General features: G+C 39.8%; 2 protein-coding genes across 2 annotated transcripts; both read right to left on the bottom strand.

The window, feature by feature from the left end:
* Positions 1-231: 231 nt before the first annotated feature.
* On the bottom strand, positions 232-4363 carry ndufa9a (NADH:ubiquinone oxidoreductase subunit A9a). Its single transcript, XM_072385396.1, has 11 exons — positions 4280-4363; positions 3450-3623; positions 3033-3130; positions 2812-2903; positions 2564-2705; positions 2365-2467; positions 2138-2208; positions 1750-1826; positions 1304-1399; positions 630-696; positions 232-481 (listed from the first exon to the last, which is right to left on the bottom strand). The coding sequence occupies exons 1-11, from the start codon at positions 4332-4334 to the stop codon at positions 311-313; spliced, it is 1146 nt and encodes a 381-aa protein (XP_072241497.1). The 5' UTR covers positions 4335-4363; the 3' UTR covers positions 232-310.
* Positions 4364-5371: 1008 nt separating this feature from the next.
* On the bottom strand, positions 5372-16350 carry dyrk4 (dual-specificity tyrosine-(Y)-phosphorylation regulated kinase 4). Its single transcript, XM_072385395.1, has 14 exons — positions 15847-16350; positions 13525-13608; positions 11997-12149; positions 11677-11827; positions 11362-11525; positions 10232-10368; positions 9357-9497; positions 8444-8582; positions 8146-8227; positions 7883-8055; positions 7690-7750; positions 7372-7501; positions 7056-7213; positions 5372-6961 (listed from the first exon to the last, which is right to left on the bottom strand). The coding sequence occupies exons 1-14, from the start codon at positions 15868-15870 to the stop codon at positions 6702-6704; spliced, it is 1857 nt and encodes a 618-aa protein (XP_072241496.1). The 5' UTR covers positions 15871-16350; the 3' UTR covers positions 5372-6701.
* Between the last annotated feature and the right edge of the window lie 772 nt (positions 16351-17122).

The raw sequence follows: 17122 nt of genomic DNA, 5'->3' as shown, positions 1-17122 counted from the left end.
GTAAATTATTTGCTTTAGTCAGTTTCCTGGTAATAATTCCAAAGTATTAATACTGTCACAGCTTGAATAGGCTGCCTTCATGATGGTAACATTTCTAATAAATCAAGTCAACTATAAAACCTGAGGTGTCATAAAACATATGAGGTTACAGGGTAAATATGATAAATGAGAACTATGTTTAAAGGGAGGTGGTGTCATATTTCACAAAGGAAAACACCCAAAACAAGAACACCCTTTGAGGATAATTCTTTATTTATGTACAGAACAAAGTTAAAGACAAAGAATTTGAAGTTTTTTCTCATTGTGGAGTTTAATAGTTGACGGTCTTGGCTGGCTTTGTCTCGTCCAGCTCAGCTTCAAGGTAACGGAAACGGCGGTGGCGACGCAGAATCTCGATGGCCTTTTGCTCTACAGACGAAGCAGTGATGCCGAGATCCTCCAGACCTGGAAGTCCTGGATACTTCATGTCTGTTGTGTGAAACTGAAAAATGAAGGAACAATACAGTATTCAAACGATCTTATTTATAACCCAGGAAAAGCAGTTTGTTGGAGTGTTAATGACCACAGCTACTGGCACATTTCTCCAAATTCTAAATGTTTAAATTACACCAAAATCTTTGTGGTCTTACCCTGTCCACTTTGTCTGGGGTTGTCCAGGGCTCAAATGGGTTCATTGCAAAGAACTGTGCAGCCAGGCTGAAAAAGAGGAAGAAGAAGAACCGAAAAACGAAGAAAAGACGTTGTTTGAGTTGGTAGTTATGGAAAACTACACACCCTAACCTTCAATTCATTTCAATAAGACTTAGACAGACTTTTTGTCATTCAAAACCACATTTGAAATTACAAGGCTCAGAGAAACAGAAGACAGTAAAACAGTATAAATATAAAGTAGAATAAAAATATAAAAGAAATAGAACCAGAATAAAAACATGACTTATCTACAGAAAAAAGGAATAGTAGTGCAATAAAGTTCACATTGTCTCATATAAAGTGACTGGTGTCAAATGTATGGGAGGGGGGGGGTTAGTAGTCCTATGGCGTGGGGGATGAAGCTGTTGTGGAATCTGGCTGTTCTGCTTTTGTTGCTGCTGCTGAACCTCCAACCAGAGGGCAGCAGGGAAAACATTAATGATGGGGGTGGGAGGGTCAAGCAGCAGGAAGCTGTGATGTTTGTAGTATATGCAAAATGCACTGAAGCAACAAGAGAGAATCATCAGTGCCTTTGTTCTGCAACAGGTGTGACTGAATGTTAAAGTGAAAGATGAAAGTGGAAAATGCAGGAGAGTCAGTCCGATGCACTTACTGGTAGAGTGGGCGAGGCAAGGGGTAGGGCACAAAAGGTCTGTGTGCCACGGCATAAATGTACTCCACCAGGTCATGAAGGAGGTAACGGTTTGGACTTCAAAAGACAAAACAAAAACATTCAAGTACTCAGCGACAGACAGGCAGTAATAATTCATCTTTCTGGCTCAAACTGCACCACAGAGTTTAATATGTAACCAGACAGGCACCAGAACACAGACAGGGTCCTGGTTCAGGTCAGTAAAGCAATAAGACAAACTATGTTGTCCCTCAAACTAATAATAACAAACACAAACACTAAATAATTTCTTTAAATAACAATAGTATAAATTCTAATTGGTATCGATTCAGGGCGAATTATTGTTGTGACACACAACCTAAGTACTACCTGAACTCTTGGGCACACATTAGCACACATGAACTTTGTCTAATGAGCGATCCACTTACCCAACAAGTGCGTACGTCTTCCCATTAGCGTCCGGGTCTCTGACAGCGTTGATGATGGCTTTGCTCACATCCGCCACCTGAGGGAGAACAGAGTTTGGTGTTCACTGGACACAAATCATCCTTCACTGTAAGTTTGGTCAGTTTGTGAGATTAGGAGTGAATGTAAGGGAACATTTTCTGAAAAATAGCACCCAACACTAAATGTTTTTGGTGCTTGAAATACTGAAACATTCCTTCATTAAGTGTAAAAATAAATTTCAGTGAGGAACTCATTGGAAATGCTTTCCTTTTCGGTTGTTCTGGCAACTGTGGCAAAGACATTAACGATATTCTAACTGAAATTCGAGCAGTGACTTTGAGGTATTATTGAAAATGAAAACAAACTTACATAAACGGGCTGCTTCACCGTCTTCTTGCCCATGCTTATGAGAGGAACAGCGTTGCCAAACCAGCGCATGTCTAAATTAGGATTAAATAAACACATTCAAATCTGTAACTGTTGTAATCAAACAAACAAAATGCATTTAGCAACACTTAAGCTTGTATGAGCTGATGAGGAAGCATTCAATATGCAGCAACCGAAGGGACATAACACAGATTAAATGATTCTCTTACTTGCATAATAGTTGAAGAATCTGTCCTCCCTTCCAAACATCTCAGAGGGCTTCATGATGACAGCATCTGGAAACTCATCCCTGACTGCTGTCTCACCTACAGCCTGTTTAAATAAAACATTATAGAAGAGTTTTTATCCTGCGATGCAGCTCAGAGCTGTGGAAAATGTGTGTGACATGTAAAGAAAGCAGCCTGCCACCTTGTTCCTCAGGTATTTGGAAGGGCTGCGTATATCAGCATTGAGGTGCGACATGTGGATGAACTTTGTGATGCCGGCTTCTTTTGATGCTCTGGCAAGCTGCTGAGGGATGTTCACGAAGACATCTTCAAAGCGGTAGTTTCTTTGATTAAAGATGAAATAAAATAGGAAAACACATTACATCTCAAGCCCATTTTAAAATTACAATTTAAAAAGGAAACCAGATGCAATTTTCCAGGCTTGTATACCTTGTTTCCCACTCTCTGCCCACCAGATTGATGACAACATTCGAGTGCTCTATAGCTCTTTGGATGGAGTCTTTGTTTCTCGCATCCCACTCCTTTGACACGATAAAGAACAAAGAAAAGGGGAAATATCACTTAGGAGCCCCAAAATCTTGACTACAGGCAGTTTAGAGATTCAACAGTTAAGAAATGCCAACAAAAATGTGTGTTTGCATCCATCTCACCATGAAAATGATTTGCCCAAGATCACCCATGGGCCTAAAGTGCATGAGGTCATACTGATCGCAGCGGTGAGGGATTATGATCTGAGAGCCAATCCGACCTGCAACACCATGCAACATTCAATGCTTGTGAGACAACACACCCTCTATCTCTGCACTTTATCTTTCTGCTCTTCCTTCTATGCCTGCACCCTATCTCTACTCTGTCACCTCTGACAGAGTCGGACTCCTGGGTTCCTTCTATGTAGCTTATCGTTAGCTTTTTATAAAGCTGTTATATCTTCATTTGTAAGTTGCTTTGGATAAAAGCGTCTGATAAATACAGAAACAGAAACAACAGTCTTTGTATCCTGATAACAAATGTTGCCATATTGAAAACAACAATGTTTTAATACAAGGCTCCATCTATATTGAACTCACCCAGCCTGTTGACCACATATCGGCCCAGTAAACCTGTGGCACCGAACACCGTGGCTGCTATTCCGCTGGATGACGAGCGTCCTCCTTTCCCTTTTTGGATGACAGCATTGTGCAGCTTCCTCTGCTGGACTGTGGTGACAGAAGCAGCTGCTAATGCAGCAGGGGAGCAGTTATCTGAATAGGAGAGGAAAACGAGTACAATTAGTCTTCAATGGTCACTTAGATACATTCATCAGGCTTAATATAACTGCGTTGACACACATGATTAGCCAATGCTAGTTTCAAATGTACATACAGCGCTTACAAGGTGACAACATGTAAAATAAATCACTTCAACATCGACTACAAACTTGCTGCAGAAACGAGAGGAACTCAGCAAACCTGCATCTTATGTACACAGTACTGTTGAAGCGGAAAAAAAGCTATTAGAATGTAAAACTGGTGATATATACGCGTATAAGCTGTTATAAGCTAAAATTTAGTACAGTAGATCAACATTTGCAAAAATGGCCGATGTTTTTATTATGTTCAACATTCCTTACGGATGCAAAGAGGTAATCATGCTCATCTCAGCTTAACACTTTACAATTGTTTTAGTCAACAATCAAGCGATGCACTTTTATCACCCCGCAACTAATTATAAAAGTCCAGAAATCTAAATGTATTAGCTAGCTGCTGTTAGCCAAGCCTGTTAGCAAGGTCACTCCAGCCGACTGAGAGGTCTGAATGTTAGCAAGTGTTGGAGCGGCGTGTGTACAAAAATAAATCCTACAACAACTCGTAAGACATGTATTTGAATATGCCTTGACTATTGCTGTTACGTTACTCACTCGAAATCTTATAAAGGACACCCGCAGGACGGCTAACCAGCACGGTGGTCGCCATCTTTCCACCTACGGCATTCGTAATGGCCAAAAAAAGAAAGAAAAGAAAAACGCGTATTCACCGAAGCGACAGGTTTCCTGATATGTGGCAAAAAACAGGGCTTAAATTGAGTTGCCTTTAAAAAACAAGGAAGAAAATGTCCTGCCATGTGAAAAAAGTCATAGTAATGTGACATTAAGTCTAGCAATAAAAAAATATGTCTCGAGCAAATATTTTTCAGGTCAGTAGTTGTCAAAGTGAGGTCTGTGGGCCTTAAGGGGTCCTTAAAAGATTTACCATGGGTCCCCAGAAAAGTCTCGTACTTCTTTGCACAAATGTGAAATGTTTAAGAATACTGTACAACATTTGTCATTGTATTTTCTACTGGTGTAACTGATTCAAATTCAATAATACAAAATTAGATTCGTACTTGGATGTTCATTTGTTTATAAAATCTCTTGCACTCCATTTGTAAAGTGACAAATGTTAAAATAGTTAAACAAAAGAAATACATATATATATATATATACATTGTTCTATGTGTACATTTTTCATTACAATTTCTACAAATGTACATCAGTTTTAAGTACATTGTTATATCTCAATTCATGGCTTGTATTTATGATTAGCGTTACAATGTATCCTAGCATTTAGTCATCTCTTTTTTATTTTTAAGGTATTGTATAAATGCAAATGTGATGTTTGACATTCATCTTAGATTGTGTAATTCAGACAATGTGCAAAGTTTATGCTACATAGAAACGCACGGGCAGGTGTAGCTCAGGGGGTAATCTGCAAGTACACCTGTCACCCTTGGGCAAAAGCACCAAAGAGGCTAAGAGGTATTATGTTACTGTTTGTGTGTTAATGGCTGAATGCACATGGTGTAAAGCACGTTCAGCGGTCAACATGACCAGGAGGCTCTATGTAAATATTTGACAAGGAAAATTTGCTGAAGATCAAATCTCAGGTTGAATTTTATGTACATAAACACAAGTATGAGGACAAAATGTATGACACAGTCTTTGAAACAACAATTTATTTTAGCATATAAGACATCAAATTCACTTTTCTTAATTATTCATATTTAAGCTACAATCCATCTTTTTGGGATCTCATACAGACATACATAGTGAGGGCACTATTTTCTTTTTAAGTTGGATCTCTAGAAAAGATAAATCAGTTATAAAAACTCTGTCAATATTTATTTTAGCTTTTGTAACATCAGAGGATAATTTTGTCAAGTGCAACGGATGCTGGCAGGATATTCCAAATCACGTCACGATAAGAATGCAGCAGAATCTAATCCTGTTGTACAAACACAATAATAAAGTGCAAGATATCTAATACTGCAAGGCACAGACTACCAATAGTGGGATTGTCTTTTTTTTTCTATTATAAAAATACGAGGAATAATGCAGACTTAAAAAATATTTCCATACAATAACAACACAACAAGTAAAACCTTGTCTAAATTCTCAACAAATTGTAAAATATGTGCTATTGTACACATGTATAAGAAGTTTAATCAGAAATATATACAGTAAACTCTAATATAAATACATATTTGATGGTTGTTGAGTTAAATTGTTGAACACATGAAACACAGGCTCAGGGATATTCCACAATAAACAAGGGAAATGATAATAAACTTCATTTTACAGTTAAAAAATGTGTAACAACTATTTCTTTGTTGTCATAAAAAAACTAAACATATGGCTCAGCCTTTATTGCACACAATCCTTAAATTCTTTTACCATTATCAAAGTAAAATGAAGCTAAAATGTGAAAGCACAACAAAAGCTTTGCTTACTTTTCTAACCATGCAATTTTTGTCAAATCAGTTATGTCATTCTTTATGATGCAAACTGCGACACGTTAAAGTCTAACCTCTTAATCTGAGAGTTTCAATGCACAGCAAAGACTGGATTCAATGAATAATACAGTAGACAGTGACAGCTAGCGTTGATGCCGTGCTATGAATCCAGTTCGGTGTCTCAGATGTGACACATTGAGACTAAACGCTTGCAAAGGCTGCATCTTCATCCCTATAAAAAAAAAATCGACTAATATCTGACTTCGAAGTTTTAAAAAAAAAGTTTCACAGAACAAAAATAGTAGACTACAACTGTATAATTAAAACAAGAAATAGAAGATGTCCATCTTTGCTGATGATCAGTGCATCTCCTGCGTTCACGTCATGTGGGAACTTCTTCTCCTGAATCTCAAACATATCATTTTGTGACATTAAATGGCAACATGGCCGAGATGTGTCTTTTTTTTCTGCAAAATAACTGCAGCTTTCTCACATATCCAGCTTGAGAACTCTTAGTTCCCACTTGTCATGAAGATAGCTTGATTTCCTCTGACTGTTAGACAATAAGAGTGCTAACACTGAGGCGTTTCCTGGCTATCTTTCCTTTCTGTCCCCACTTCCTCTTGAGGCTTGATGATGATGTGAATGGGCCTCTCTCTACTGTCTCCTTGCTGGCTATCTGTGGAGAACTTGCCCTCACTTTCACACACATCTTCCTCTGCTGAGGCCCCGATGGGCCGCAGACGCTCAGCAGAGACCATCTTCATCCCAGCTGTTGAACTGTCCCTCTTTAGGCTGTCATCACTGCTGCTTTCTGGGCTGACCTTCTCCGCTGTACAATTGAGACAAAGGAAATTTAGCTTAATTTAAAAGTCTGTGGTACTTATATTTGAGTCCTTTTATGCATAAATTGGTTAAATTCTTACAACGTTTGCTGTTAGCTGGTCTGTCTGTGCTGGTCGAACTGTCTGAGGGCTTCTTGACATTAGGCTTGGTTCTGGATCGGACTTTGTTGAAATTTCCCTCCAGGATCCACTGGTGCTGTAACCCCTCATCAGGAGTCAAGCGCTTAGTTGGATCCCAACTGAAAGTCACAGACAAATATTTAGATCTAACAGTTAATTCATGTTTTAGGCAAAATCAGGCAAGTCGTGGCTGTAGAAAATGTGATTGCAAGACAAAAGAGAAACTCTGAGAAGTGCTGTTTAAAAATAATTAAGCTGAATAACTGATTAAACGTACCTGAGGCAGCCTTTGATGAAATCTAAGAACAAAGGGTCGCTTGTTTTCAATGCAGCTGACAGCTCCTTGGAGTTGGGTCTCCGCTTCTTACCCTTGCTGTTAGTGATGTTCCTTGGGTTTCCTTTGGAGTCTGCACACATATACAGATTTATGTAAATTGACTGGGTACGGTCAACAAAAAGCCATTAGACATGCTCTGGAAAGTGCCATTCATGTTTATTCATCCACTGTATATGCCACAATCATCAAGCATATAAAATATCAAAATAAATAAGACATCAGCAGCTGATTTGAATCTAGATGAAGTAAAATTCTCACCAAAGAACAACTTCCTCCTTGATGCTGACTGAACAAAATCATTTGGAGGCATTCCAAGAACCTGTGTGATAGAATATAGATACTCATTCAAACACAGAAGCAGCTTCTCACTTAAGAGTATTTGAAACTGTTGTGTTCACAATCATGAAGCTTGAAAAGGGAATTGAATAAACAGTTATTTTCCACACCATACCTCCATTATACAAGCTATCTGCTCCACTTCGCTTTCTCCTGGGAAAAGAGGATAGCCTGTGTGGAGCTCAGCTAGGATGCAGCCCAGACTCCACATGTCAATGGCCATGCTGTAAGGGTGACCCAGGATAACCTCTGGAGAGCGGTAGAAACGACTCTGGATGTAGGTGTACACTAAAAGAGGTGCAAGTAGAGGGCAAATAAGTGAGATTGACAAAGGTCTTTGAATATTCTGTGAAAAAAAAAAAAGGAATATGTTCTTACCCCTTTGTTGTTCATAGCAACTTGATCCAAAGTCAACCACCTTAATGTTCCCTGGCCCTCTTTGAGACAGAAGGATGTTTTCCTGTTGAGAAGTATAAGCAAACATTTAAACCAAAACTGTTGTTTCCTATGACAATGGTGCAGTACCGCGATGCTCCACAAGGTGGAGCTAATTTCATGTTAATATAATAGAAGAGCCTCACAGCGCAGTCATCAACAGAGGTACAGTAATTCAGCACAAAGCATTGCTCTACGTTAAGTTTTGTTCATGTATTAGAGCTGACATGAAAGTGAATACCGGCTTGAGGTCGCAGTGGATTATTTTCTCCCTGTGCAGCATCTGCAGGCACCTGAGAAGCGCATGGGCGAACCGACGGATAAGAGCGAGACTGAAGCCCTGGAAGTTGTTTTTTTTAATGAGCTCATACAAGTTCACCCTGTTAAAAGGCACAAAATGAGATGTGTGATTAGTTATTGATGCTTAAAGAAAGACATTTAACATTTAACACCCCCCCCCCCTCTATGGATATACTTTGTACATGAAAGCCATGAAAAAAATTGCCAAGTGAGCTCACTAAAAATATGCAATGCATTAAAAAGTTCATCATGTTCCACAAATAAACGCTCTGAAAAAGAAGGCAGCTTAATTTGTTGTCACTCTACACCCATGGTGAAACATTCCCTGGCTATCGAGCACATACTTGGAAATTATCTGATTGTGCTCACATTCACAGGCAGATCGTGCATACCCCCTGCTATTTCCTGCTGCTGCCGATAAGCATAAACTTCTTTAGAGTGTGTAACTGGATCCTTCACACCATGGAGCAAGATGGGGTAAGAGATAGGGCCCTGATCAAGGCCTTAAATAAGGGATTCAATGACGGTAATGTTAGACAAGGTGCCAGTCCAAGATGTCCCCTAAAGGTCATTCACCCAGAGTGATACACAAAACTATCTCCCTTCAAGAAGATATCAGTGGTGATCTGTGCAAAATCATACATAGCTTGAGTTACAAAGGTAATCACTTAACTCTTGAGTAAGGGCAGTTACGTAGATGTAGAACAACAGACAAGTGGCTTTGAGAAACATTGTACCTGTGAAAGCTGGCACACCTTGAATACCTTTTGATTAAAAGGTCAATTTCTCAGTAAAATGTTTCTAAAAGCCTTGGCAGGCCTGCGTGTTTGCATGCTGAATATGTGTCTACTGACCCAAGAAGCTCAAAGGAGATGCAGAGGTGATTTCTGAAGTAAAAGTACTCCTTCATGTGGATGACATTGTGAAGATTGTCTTTGTCTTTTCTCTTTATTACATCCAGGATCTTCAGCTCAACTAGAGCTTGATGATGAAACCTACAGACAAATTTGCAATATTTTAGATACTGAAATTAAAACAAAATTCATTTTAAAAATTCGCTAAGCCTGAAATGGAAGCTGATAGTCCAAAATAGTGATACTTATAGTCTTTTTAATCTTGTTATCTTGTGAAAATTCTTCATGTCAACCATACACAATACTTATTTAGCAGTAACTACAGCTGGGATAGTCAGCTGAAGTCCTCTAAGGAATAGCTGTGGCACTTCACAGCCATTTTGTTTTCTGCATTATTGAAGCAGTGGTAAATCCCAAAGGCTCCTGCGTCTAACTGACAGGACTCCGGCATTTGTTGCCACTGTGATCCTCGGAGAGGACGGACAGGTAAGATAACACCGTGAGGCACTGACTCCTTTCAGGCTAAATCTGGTCTCAACGAATTGGCCGACTCCTAAAATGTAAAATGATCGCAGTGCAGGCATGTGGGAAAAAACTCACAACAGGCCACCGGATCTCAAATAAAGGCCAAAAGTTGACCTCTGACAGGTGATAAAAAACGTACTTATTCTATATAGTGTAGTTAGCCATGATATATGGCATAAATGCCATAAATAACTTAGTCAATATAGCGTAGTTAGCTATAATATATTTTAAAAACTAATAAAACAGAGAATAGAATTGCATTATTTGCAGTATTCTTTAAGATCCAAAATCATCAAAGAGAAATAACATAACAATAATACGATATGATATAAAATAATTTATGCCAACACCTTTTCTTATTGCGTATCATCTTGATGGCTACAAGTTCGTTGGTCTTGTGGTCCAGACATTTCAGGACCTGCCCAAAGGAACCTTTTCCAATCACTTCAAGAACTTCAAACCTGTAAGCAATGTGGTCGTGCAGCACCTGGAAAACAACAGGAGGAGCAGCGTGAATATGTTTGCAAGACAAAATGGTTTAAATGTGTCTTTGAATCAATAAATATGTCCATCTGCTGTCTTTGGCCTTTTTATCTTTTTCAGAGAGACAGGAAAAACTTTATTGCTAACAGCAAAATTACACAAAGGCTAAATCAAAACAATGTCCACGTGATATGATAGTAACATCATATTTACATTGTGGGTGAGATCAGACCTACAGCAGGAGGATACAGACAGGATCCTCTTCTGTGGACAGTGTTCTACAGCTTTGGTATAACTGTCAGTCAAAGCTGTGACAGTGAGATGAGCATCAATAGACTCAGGAGAGTACCAACGATAGTAAATCACTCAGCCTTAAACAGCTCATTCATTGCATTTTGCCTATTGACAACCAGCAGCCAATCAGCTGTCCTGACAGGGTTTGTGACCTCGGTGCAGTTTATTCATTATTAAACAATAAAGTCGGCCTTCCTCCACAGCTGGTTCATGCACTCAGCTGCTGGATTAAGGTCATGTAAAAGCATCTGGTCCTGTACACTTCAGCTTAGGTAGGCTGGAAGCATGTGTGTTATGTTTCTATGCACTTCTGCATGCGCTGTACATGATGGAGAGACAGGAGCTCTGGTTTACCTTTTAAGAAAATGTCACAGTGGTTTTGAACAGCAAACAAATTGTTTTATTTAAATTTTTACATCACTGCTGACCACTTTATGGACTATACCTAGACTTTCAAACTGAATTCCTCCTATTCTGGTGTGTTTACAAAATGTTATTGGTGTTAAATGTTCTAGGGCTTTTTTAAAAATACCTGTTTGTGTAGATGCTTCATTTTTGTTTAACTTTTATTTCAAGTTTTAGTTTTAATGTCAGTAAGATGAAAAATAAGAATTTCAAGAATTTAAAATCTCCTTGTACCTCAGAGCTGATTAAATCCTGATTAAACTGGTGTAATCCCATCGTGGAACATCTAAAACATTACCCTGACATAGCTCCCATGCTCATCGTCATATCCAGAGTTCTGCTGCGCTCCTTGGGAACCCTCGATTTTCTGAGAGCCCAGACCCAGGAACCAAATCTCTGCATAGTCATTGATTTCCTCCCGCTCAAAGTCCGTCAGCTGCTCCTGGAAATTGTTCAATGCCTCTGCACCAGGAGAAAGACGGGATGAGTTACTGTCACATTAACGACATTAACGACAGGCAGAGAATTGTTAAAAACTTGTGGTTCATCACGAGAAAAGAGAATAATACTTGGACACCTACAACAGACTGTTGTGGGATTCAAACTAGCATACCTGTAGGTGACATTGGTAACCTTAGTCCCTCATATGCTCTCTCCTTCTCCAGCTTGTTGCTTAAGGTCTTGCTGTTGCGGGAAACTGATACTTTATCCATTGCTGCACCAAACCGCATCGTGAACTGCTGAGGGGGCTTCTGCCTCTCGTCCTGGTAAATAACACACATTGACAAAGTAGAGTCACTTTGCATTATAAGCAGAGAAAAGCTGAAGTCAGGACAATGTGACACAAAATGCAAATTAGCTTATCCTACACTACTATGAAAAATTAACTGTTACAGAAGCTTATTACAGCTGTTTAATAAATGAGAGTCTTACCGAGTGTTTTTGATAGTTGTTTTGACCCCCTTTGTTGGCAATTTGGGGCAAGATGTTGTCGGACTGCTGGTGCTGGTTTTTGGCATTGCTGACCACCACCTGGACCACTGGAGGCTCAAGCTGAGGCAGCGTCCCAACACCAGAGCCAAACTTCTGTAATTCACAAGTATTTTTGTGAACAAAACTCAATGAAGACAACAGAAACAAAGTCATAAACTGAAAAAAAACCATCTGACAGTTGGCTTTAATGAACCTGAATCTATTTGTGGTGTAAATAAGAACAAAAAAAGACCGAACTGATCAAATAGACAGTAGGCAAATCCACTTAGGATATTTACAGTTGGAGCCATGTTTGTAGAAACATGCATTCTTGTCATTCTTCCTGTAAATCCATTCTTTCACAGGTACGTCTTTGGATCAGGCTGTGTTCTGCCAGTTTTGGTGTCTGGCCTCCAGCTGGCTACCTCCCTACATGCAGGCTCAGGTGTCCAGGACCCCCAGCAGGTAGCGACTGGAATTACTAATCAAGGTGAAAGTAAAATGGGGACAAAGCCCCACGAGGCCCGGCCTTGACAGAGTCTGTCTGTGATGGCTTTGGGGGGGAGGTTAAGTGCAGCAACCTGCTTTTCTCTGCCTGCCACTGTGATTGCTCTCGGAGCACGATTACATGTGTCGCAGCCTTGCAAGGCTCAGCCCTGCCAATGATGGGCAAAAAAGGACTTCTGTCCTCTGACAGATCCTCTGGGGAGATTGTTGTGAGTACCAAACTATGTCTGTGACAAGAAGGGAATTATGGAGCATATTTAAAGCAAGTTTTTTTTATATATTTCTTAAGCTGCAGTTTGAAAATGTCCTACACTGAACTTGCTATTCACACCCATAAGAAATGCATTGTATTACCATACGACATTCCTTGTAATGAATCATTAATAGAATTCCTTCAAAAAAATCTTTTTCTATACAGTAGATAGTGATGATATTTAATTTCATATATTACAAGCTCCTGCAGGATCTGCCAACTTGGTAATGACGCATAGAGATAAGGCTAAATATAGGTACAAGCACCTGCCACAACAGGCAAAGGAAGTAAACACGGTTACATGCCTGTACATAGCCAGGCAGGCATGCTGTTTCGATAAGATGCTCTTGTATCAATTGGAGGTCTGCAATGGTTATAAAGCCCATCTGTGCACACATATGTACACAGAAATACCTACTTTTCAGATTTGAGAACATAAATGAACGTCAATATATTTGCCAAGAGCACTTCTTTGCTAAGGAATTCTCTGTCAATAATTCATTTGTCTGGGATGTTTGTCTAAGCCTTTGATTTATAATAGTAGAAGGCATTCTGATCTAGTTAATTACATGTGTGTGAAAATGAAAAGAGGAAAAATGTTTTAAGGTGCTGATAGAAAATTTCAGGGAAATCACATGTAATCTAAACACAAAGGGGAAGAGATGGCATTGTCGGTACAACATGTTCTGGGTACGGTGTCAGCTGTTACAACAGGGGTTAAGCGCTGACCTGGGAACAGGGTCGACTTGTTCCAATACGGCTGCCTTCAGCTGGGAGTCTGTGAGGGTGAGGGAAGGCCTCTGGTCGGGATGTCTGTCGGAGGAATGAGAATGATTCATAAAAAAGCCACAAAAAAAGGAAGAAAAGGATAGCTGCCTTTCCCATAAGCTGGAAATAATACCTGTACAACGGGTTTTCTGTATAGAATGACGCATTATGATATCACCTCTCAGAGATTCCTATTATTGGTGTAAAGTAAATTAATAATGAAGTTGCTTCTTGTGTTCTTGCTGGCTGGATTCTCCAGTAACTTCAGCGACACGTAGCCTCTGGGCATTGGAGCGGCGTTGAAACCAGACTAGCAAAAATAATGCACTGTGATCCTAAAATAGATCACTTCTGCAAAAACCCAGCAACAACGATCCTCTCGCTTCCCAGCGCTCTCTATGTACCTTCCAGTTAGTGCAGTTGTGTGCCTATGTGCACGTCCATGTGCCATGCAGTACACGTGCCTGTGCACACTGACTGTGTTGAAGGGAAGCAACAAAGGCATGAAGATGTTCTACAATAAAAAAGTGTATTGTACCCATTTGGGATGATTCTGCATGCCAGCACCAAGCCAGCTTACACGTGCCTTTTTAATCAGCTGGTGAGCGTGCAGCTGTGATCGGCCACAGCATATGGGTGAAAAAAAAAGCTTAGCTTCTTGTGGGGATTCGTATTAAACTCACTCCACCCACCTGGCAGGGAAGAGGGAGGGGCTGATAAGGATGAGAGGCATGTTGTTCACAGGTAGGAAACAGCTTCACAGCCATAATAATAAAAGCTTTACAGTTTGCTGAGAGACAAAAGCAGCATCAAGCCAGTGTCACTTAGGAAAAGAGGAAGGTGATCTGACTTCAATTAGCTTTTCAAGCTCCTGTCCCTGACTTCTCCCTTCATATTAAAGTTTATTCTTAATTCAGTCGGTGCAACCATTCATAGCCAAACAAGTGCGCTATACAATCACATCGTCATGCTACAATCTCAGGGAGGGGTGAGGGAGGGACATCAAGAGCCATGTAGGTCACTGTGGCAGGTTGGCTTCACCTGTGAAGGTTAAAGGTCTGCTGTAAGCCTTTCTAATGAGCCTGGAGCCACTGGAAAGCCACTGACATCATATCAAGAGTCAAAGATAAATAATCTCTTTGGACCTCTTATTCTGCTGCTGCGAACACAAATCAGCACCTAAACAGTGTGAAGTAAGTTATGCTCACAGTTCAAATGAGTGTCTGTTTTTGCACAATTCAGTGTTGATAAAGGACACGCACAGACTTTGATAAAATGTTCCTGCATGAAATGTTAAACAGTCTCTCTGGAATCCACATTGATGCATATTTCATCTGTAGGTGCATATATAATTAAAGACAAAAAACAATCAGCAATGGTCGCTCCATCTATGTGGCTGGAGGTCTTTCCTGGATCTAAGAGGATCCTTATATGAGAGCAGCTTTTGTTCCAAAAAGGTCAGTCGGTCAAAGTCAAACTAAAGCAGAAATCAGGAGTTGGGTAAACATCAGCAAGTTGTGAAATGGTTATCTCTCACACCATCATCTGTAAGGGATTTCATTTTCAAGGTGAACTCACTATCTTTTTACCAAAGCTGAGCTGTACAGCCATCAAATGTGACCACTCACTGGATAAATGATGCTTGCAAAGTAACCATTAATCAATCTATGTGATCAAAATTAGAACTATTTGAAAAAATAATGTTAAGATTCTTTTAGGATCCAAAAACAGCAAGGGTTAAATTTATCAGTTTCCATGTACGGTGTGAAAAATACACCAGAACGCATATAGACTTACAGAATCTGTCAGCACAACAAACGCCGAAATAAGTGGGCTAAACAACGACTGAAATAGAAATGGATCAGATTTTTCATCATAACTTGGCATGCATTCAAGAGGAAGGGGGCGGACTACAAAATAAGAATTCAAGTGGGATAACTTGTGGAAGAGAAAAGGGAATAGTTATAAAGTTTGAATGACCTCCCTCTCAATAAAGGTAATGTGAAGTGGTCTTGACAACATTTCCTGCAAAACTGAAATCAGTCTGTGTTTTAACCTACAAAAGTAGCCAATTCTTTATTCCAATGACAATTTAAAGAAAATATAATGATATGGAAGGCACAAAATATGAATTATAATTTGATATGATTAGAGGTGAAGTGTACTAACATATTATAGCTGTTTCATTTGTTTCTTAGATCAGAATATCACAATAATCCTGTCAGTGGAAAAAAATACAAACAACCAGTTTTATCAGCTAATCAATCAGTAATAGTGCCTCACCTTGTTGTTTATTTCTGGCAGCATGCTGTGTTATCAGTGTCAAACGCGGCAATCCAAACACACGGGAGAAATTATAATATCCAACAAAGAGACATTATATCCAACTATTGACAGCACAGCCTCAAATCAAACGCAGACTTTCCACGAGTCCAGTTCGTGAGCAACACTGAAACGACACAGATGAGAAAAATCCTGGTGACTGATGAGATCCACCAACCAAAACCTGTCGTACTCCTGGTTTTACGCGCACCGGGTAAATGCGCTGGCGTCAGAGAGGAGATTAGCGAGCGAGACAAGCTGTTGAGGGTCCCTGCGCCTTGACGCGTTCTGCTAAGACACCGATGGAGCCACCTGTTCAGGTTGCTGCCGCTGACAGCTGGAGCGGTCCCAATATAGATTTGTTTTCAGTCTGTCTGCTATGTATTCCACCTACAACATGCTATTTGACTGATGCGCTTTCCAACACCGACGCTGTTCACAGAGAGCTTTCACACCGACGCACGAACGAACGTCCTGACTCTAGTGCTTGAGCTCAGTTAAGACACAGTAAATGTTTTACAGACCGCTCACTCTAAGGACGGGATCCACGGAGCCTCTGCACTGACAAAAGCGTATCGTGTAGTCTGTTTCACTGTCAACCTGCTAATCTAATCTTTCTGTAATTAGACGAGACAATTGTGCTAATTTTGGATGTTTACAGTAAACAAAATAATTGCGTCTAAGATTGGTGACACTAGGAAAAAAGTCACCATGGATCCATGTTTTCTTTTTAAAAAGAGGACAAAGCTAATACATTCACATATTTTTGAATAATACTATCCCTATGAAACTATAAACTATGTGGACCAAGAACAATACTTCCAATGGAACTTAATAATAATAAAAACACAGTAAATGATGGTTAAGCTCCACATTTTTAAACCATTTGGGAATTCTTTAAAATAACTATGTATAAAAATAATGTGTTTAACCTTGGCAAAAGAGTTACAAAGGGATATGTAAATGACTTTATTCTTTAGCATAATAAAATATCAGGGAGGCCATTTGTTTTCCAGTGACTAATCACCACTGCAGGAGGAAAACAACTCAGCTGCTCTTTGTGATGATTAGCCCACAACAACAAGCACGGAAGATGAATATGATAAGAGGATGCTGTTATGCAACCAGTCAGCGCCTCATTATTTAGCCTCAGCTTTAGGAATGAGCGACTACTGAGGAAGCTGCTCTTCCTCTCCTTATCACACTCACCTAATCAGCTCCTTTGGACCCTCAGACA

This window comes from Leuresthes tenuis, unplaced genomic scaffold (assembly GCF_036924035.1).
Source record: "Leuresthes tenuis unplaced genomic scaffold, fLeuTen1.0.hap1 SCAF_5, whole genome shotgun sequence".
NCBI lineage: Eukaryota > Metazoa > Chordata > Actinopteri > Atheriniformes > Atherinopsidae > Leuresthes > Leuresthes tenuis.
Note: the sequence above shows the minus strand (reverse complement) of the source record. Positions and strands in the feature narration are given on the sequence as shown.